The sequence below is a fragment of the Centruroides sculpturatus genome, unplaced genomic scaffold, assembly GCF_000671375.1.
Source record: "Centruroides sculpturatus isolate CEXI.00-Female unplaced genomic scaffold, Cexi_2.0 scaffold328, whole genome shotgun sequence".
NCBI classification, from domain to species: domain Eukaryota; kingdom Metazoa; phylum Arthropoda; class Arachnida; order Scorpiones; family Buthidae; genus Centruroides; species Centruroides sculpturatus.
Window position 1 is genome coordinate 574,300 of NW_019384678.1, and position 5,523 is coordinate 579,822.

The window sequence follows — 5,523 nt, forward strand, 5'->3', positions numbered from 1 at the left end:
GCCGCGATTTCTGATATTATTTTTCTGCGAAAACTTCGTTGACCTTTGGAGACATCATTAATATAAATAATTTTTATGGCCGTTAAATAAGAAATGTTTCTTTCACAAGAAATGTATAAAATTACAGTACTAAACAGACGATAGGTCGCCTAACTCGCCGTAGCGTGACGCTAGACGGCGAAAAATATATATTTAATTATAATAAAGTTACAATAAATTAAGTTAATATATAATTATATATACAGTACCTAATTTATATATAATTAATATATAATTATATGTACAGTACCTAATTTATATATAATTTATATAATACTGTCCAGACGATAGAAATCTCTCCGTAGCGTGGCGCTACGGACGGCGGGTAAGTAGTTCGGCTGCCCGATGACGTTTTACGTATTATAGGAGTTATTTTTACCGTTGTTTACAGATAATGCCACAATTTTTATAGGAATCATAACTATAGGAAACGCTTTTATAGGGGGATCTACTGTATTATTAAAAATGCATTAATAAATAAAATACAGAACCGGGAATGGTAATTTATGGTTTAGCCTAGTGACGAGCAGATTGGGAGACGAGTAAATTCGACTTACGTCGCTTCTCCTGGAACCGATTACCGACGTAAGGCCAGGTATACCCGTGTATTGTTTCGTTTAACTTTCCGTACAGATACGCCGTTTCTATGTCTAGGTGGTTTACGTCGTAGTCGTGTATTGCGGCGTATATCAAAAGTCCTCTTAGGCTGTCGGCTTTTATAACAGATGAGAACGTCTGGTGGAAGTCTATCCCTTATTTTTGGGAGCGACCCGCGGCTACTAGTCGGGTCGGGCGGTCGAGCTCGATGTTGTATACACATTTGCATTTTATGGGCTTTATTCCTCTGATAGGGTTACGGTTTCCCATACATTACGAGTCTTTAGCGATTGCGTCTCTTTTGCGCGGCTTCTATCCATTTGTCCTCGTTCGGTAGATTCATTGTTTCCTGGTAGTTGTTCGGAATTACGAGTCTGCTTTCTGATATCGGGACTCTGTTGTTAAGTCGATATGCGGGACCGTTTGTGTCTTCCGGTACGTCTTCTTCGACATCGTAGTAGAAATTGAAAGGTGGTCTAGGTCTTTTTCCTTCAATTGGAGAGTAGTTTCCTCTATAGGTTCATTTAGGTGGTAAACTGTCTCAATTTGGTTATCGGAATTTGTCACTTCCCTATCCTCTATATCGTGGGCTGTAGAAATCGAATCTGTCAACTGTCTCTCTATATCGACTAGAATGGCGTCGAATTTGCTTGTTTTTGAAGGTCTTTGCCTTTTTGATTTTCTAAGAATTTTACACCACGTGACTCAATTACGGCCGTAGTGGTGGGGTCAAATATTCGGTACGCCTTCTACGGAATGAGTATCCCGGGAAGATTCCTAGTTCCGCCTTTGAGTCGAGTTTACTTTTATTTTGGGAATCCAATAATATGCCTTATAGCCGAATACTTCGAAGTGTCCTATATCGGGTTTTCTTCCGGAGAACAATTCCTCGGAAGTCCTCTTCGCGTCGTTCCGGTTGCGTACTGTACATAAGCGAAGCGATTCGTTGCCTCAGCCCATAAGTTTTTGGCTGCTCCGCTTCTATCAGTAGCGCGGTAGTATCCCGCACACGAGTTCTATCGGCCTTTCTAAGGGAAACTGGCCAGTTTCCCTTAGAAAGACCTCCCGGAAGGCATCCCCCTTAGGCAGATCGCCCAAGTGTTGCGTTGCCGTAACTAAACAAACGATGGCCGAGGGGTTGGGTGATACGGAGTGGTCACGCGTTACGGTGTCCAGGGGAGTCGGACTTAATGATTTTTTTTAAATAAAACTCGTCTCTACCTCAAAACTAGGTTTTTTGCCACTTTATAATAATTAAAAATATATATAGAAACTTTTTACAACAAAATCTCGTAACAGATGGCGCCACGCACAATTTTAATTGTTTACAATGTTTTCTATAACCCATCCCTACTCTGTAAACTGAGCTATTTGCCGTTTTATAACAACTAAAAATATAAAATGTTTTTAATATCGTAACGGATGACGCCGCGGGCGCAGTTTTAAATGTTACCGGGAAAGTTAAGCGACTCGCGGGGGTTTTTTAGGCGGCGCGGCGTTCGGAGGTGGGCCACTCTACTTACCGGTAATTATCGGGTGTGAGGAAAAGGCCCACCATATTTTCCGCAGTTCTCGGCCTTTCTTTACGGTTACGATATAACCGGCTACCGGGAAGGCGTTACGTAAACGAATTTCTTTATAATTATACCTCGGTGGGTGACGGTTTTTGCCGCGGTAAACGTAGGTTACCGTTACTTATTTTACTAGTCAAACCGCGGCTATCGGGCCCTTTCGTCCTACGAAAATATATCCAAAATTATTTGAAACAGCTGTACGGCAGACTCCGAGTACCCGGGCCTTTTCTTTTCCTGTAACCGAATTGGCGTTTTCCTCTATAATTTGTGGCCGACCCGTCTGGCTTTCGTCACGAATGGCTTTAATTTTCCCCTTAATATCGTCTATTCGCAGTCGTTCACCTATTATCGAATGTTTGATTCCCCGACCCCGCACTACTTTTTACGCCGTGCGCTTCGTGGCTAGGGTTCACCTATTTAATCGGGACTACTTTCCGCTTTTACTCTCCGCAATTCGCCGTCGTCTTTACTCGTTTTTTACTATTCCTATTTGAATACCAGATAGGCTAATTACCGCCAGGAAAACGTCTCCGTAAAAGTCGGTAGATCGGAAGAGGAAAATCCCGGTCGGTTGGAACACGAATTTTACCGTACGACGAAGAAAAACCAAAACGCTTCGTACTTAGAAACCCCGACAGCCAGTTGCCTAACTTTAAAATCGTGCGTGGCGCCGTCCAAAGAATCGCCACCGCTAATAACCGGTAAAATGTACGTTAAGTCGGCGGATGCCACCCGCCATCCCCTTCGTCTTCCGACCGTCAAAATTTAATAGAGTCCGTGTCCCTAATAGGCAAACTTCCCGGCAAAATTTCTTAAATTTTCGACGGAAGGCGCGGGCCCGCACCGCCGGCATCCGTTTTTGCCTTTGTCGACGTTCGAACGTCTCCCAGTCCAAAAATGTAAAATTTCGGCTTTGGCCCGCCTCCGTTTTATATAACGTGCGGGAAAGTAAGAATGAATGGAATCCGTATTGGAAATCGAAATAGGACGACGAAATTTATTTACAATTTTAGACGAGAAAACGACCCCTTCGTTACCTATTTTTAGATCGGCACGAAGGAAAGTCGTCCTCCGTTCCTTCTCTATTCCTCGACGTTGGCTCTTATCGCATCGATAATCGAACTTGTTATTGTTTCGTTTCCCGACGAGAAAACGTTGGCCCGGCGTAAACGCACTCTCGTATTGGGTCAGTCCGATTATAGGTTGAGCATTCCGCAATGCGCGACGTGTGTTTTTTGTGTCAGTAACTTCCAATCAACCTAATTTTGCCGGAAAGAGAATTTTACGTGTCGTCGATCTTAATTGACTCTCTTTACCTGCCGTTTATCCAATTACGGCGTTGTTTTCTCCTCCGTCGGGTCCACGCCCTTTTAAACGCCCGCTTTGTTAAAATAATCACTCGGTCTTACGGTGACGTATTAAGAGTAAGCACACAACTTTCATCCACTTTATTTTTATGTAAATAAATATGGAAAGTTATCGCCACGAAATGGTTACAGAAGTTTTCCCTTTCTTCTCCGGTCAATTTTCGCGGTCGAGTAATTCTTTTGATTTTCGTGTTTTCAATAAGCTTTAATATCGAACATAATAAGGAAATTACAGCGTTTTATAACCTATTTATAAAATGAATGCCCCGAAACGTCCCTGGCGCAAACCGAATTTCGTCACAAAATATTCCTTTAGATTTTTCCATTCCAAACGTAAACCGACCGTCGTCGGTTGTGTTTTAATCGCCGATGACCCGGATGTGAATGCGTAACGATGTAAAATCCGTATACTGTAGATTGTCGGCCGCGGTGATTCGTTGTACGATGTTCCTGAGCTTCGGTCTTCGCCGTAATAACCAACAAATACGTATTATGGAGTCGATGGCTGGAATATCCGATGGTTTATCCTGAAAATTTAAATACGCGTGAAAATCGGTTTAAAGTTCTATCTACGCCGGTCGTTTCTTACCTACCTTTGGCGGTTAATATCCTCCGCCTCCTCCGCTTCCTCCGTATCCTCCTCCTCCCCCGCTTCCTCCGCCGCCGTAACCTCCTCCTCCGCTACTGCCACCTCCGCCTCCTCCACCGTATCCGCCGCCGCCGCCGCCTCCACCTTTTCCTCCTCCTCCGCCTCCTCCTCCTCCCGCGGTGGTCAGACGGATGCCGATAAGAGTGATTCCGCCCAAAGCGCCGCCGCCGCTACCACCACCTCCTCCTCCGTATCCGCCGCCTCCGCCGCTACTTTTTCCACCTCCTCCACCTCCGTATCCGCCACCTCCGCCGCTACTTTTTCCACCTCCTCCTCCTCCACCGCCGTAGCCTCCTCCGCCGCCTCCGCCGCCGTAGCCTCCTCCGCCCGCACTCTTCCCTCCGCCACCTCCGCTTCCGCCTCCGTATCCTCCGCCGCCGCCTCCTTTACCTCCTCCTCCTCCTCCCCCGTATCCTCCACCGCCTCCTCCGCCTCCCCCTCCAGTTTGGGCCAGGGCTAGAGTTACCGGAACGGCTAAGAGAATAGCCGTTCCTCCACCGCCTCCTCCTCCTCCTTTTCCTCCTCCCCCTCCCCCTCCGTAACCTCCTCCTCCTCCTCCACCGCTTCCTCCGTAGCCGCCGCCACCACTTCCGCCTCCACCGCCGTAGCCTCCGCTCATTCCTCCCCCGCCGTAGCCTCCGCTCATTCCTCCCCCTCCGTATCCTCCGCTCATTCCTCCCCCTCCGTATCCTCCACTCATTCCTCCCCCTCCGTATCCTCCGCTCATTCCTCCCCCTCCGTATCCTCCGCTCATTCCTCCTCCGCCGTAGCCTGCGCTCATTCCTCCCCCGCCGTAGCCTCCGCTCATTCCTCCCCCTCCGTAGCCTCCGCTCATTCCTCCTCCTCCACCGTAACCGGAAGCGGCGGCCAGAAGGTCCGACAATCTGGACCTTTTGCTACTCGTCGATACGACGAAAAGGGTTAGGACGACGAACACCTGCAAAAATCAAAGGGTGAAGACAACGAAAGGCAATGCGCCGTCCTCTTAAACAGCAAAAAGGAAGAGAAAGGAGGCGAGAAAAGCCTGGACGAAGACAGAGTAAAAGAGAAGCTTACCTTCCACCGAGTCATAACGTCACCGAGGAGTAAACGCGCTGGTCGATGCGTCGACATTCCTCTCGGTATATATACGAAGTTAGCGCGGCGCGACTCGGAAGGGGGGGAAACGGCGTCGACCAGTTAAAAAGCGGGACGAGCCAGATGCCCCGTCTTCCATCCACCATTCTACTTTATAGGTTATTGTTCGACATTTCCTTTTCCTCGGAGCGTCCCTCTTCCGAGGGGATCGGGGTCACCG

General features: G+C 47.5%; 1 protein-coding gene across 1 annotated transcript; it reads right to left on the reverse strand.

The window, feature by feature from the left end:
• Positions 1 to 3,774: 3,774 nt before the first annotated feature.
• LOC111626908 (glycine-rich cell wall structural protein 1.8-like) lies at positions 3,775 to 5,297 on the reverse strand. Its single transcript, XM_023370435.1, has 3 exons — positions 5,283 to 5,297; positions 4,171 to 5,163; positions 3,775 to 4,104 (listed from the first exon to the last, which is right to left on the reverse strand). The coding sequence occupies exons 1-2, from the start codon at positions 5,295 to 5,297 to the stop codon at positions 4,180 to 4,182; spliced, it is 999 nt and encodes a 332-aa protein (XP_023226203.1). The 3' UTR covers positions 3,775 to 4,104; positions 4,171 to 4,179.
• Positions 5,298 to 5,523: the final 226 nt, after the last annotated feature.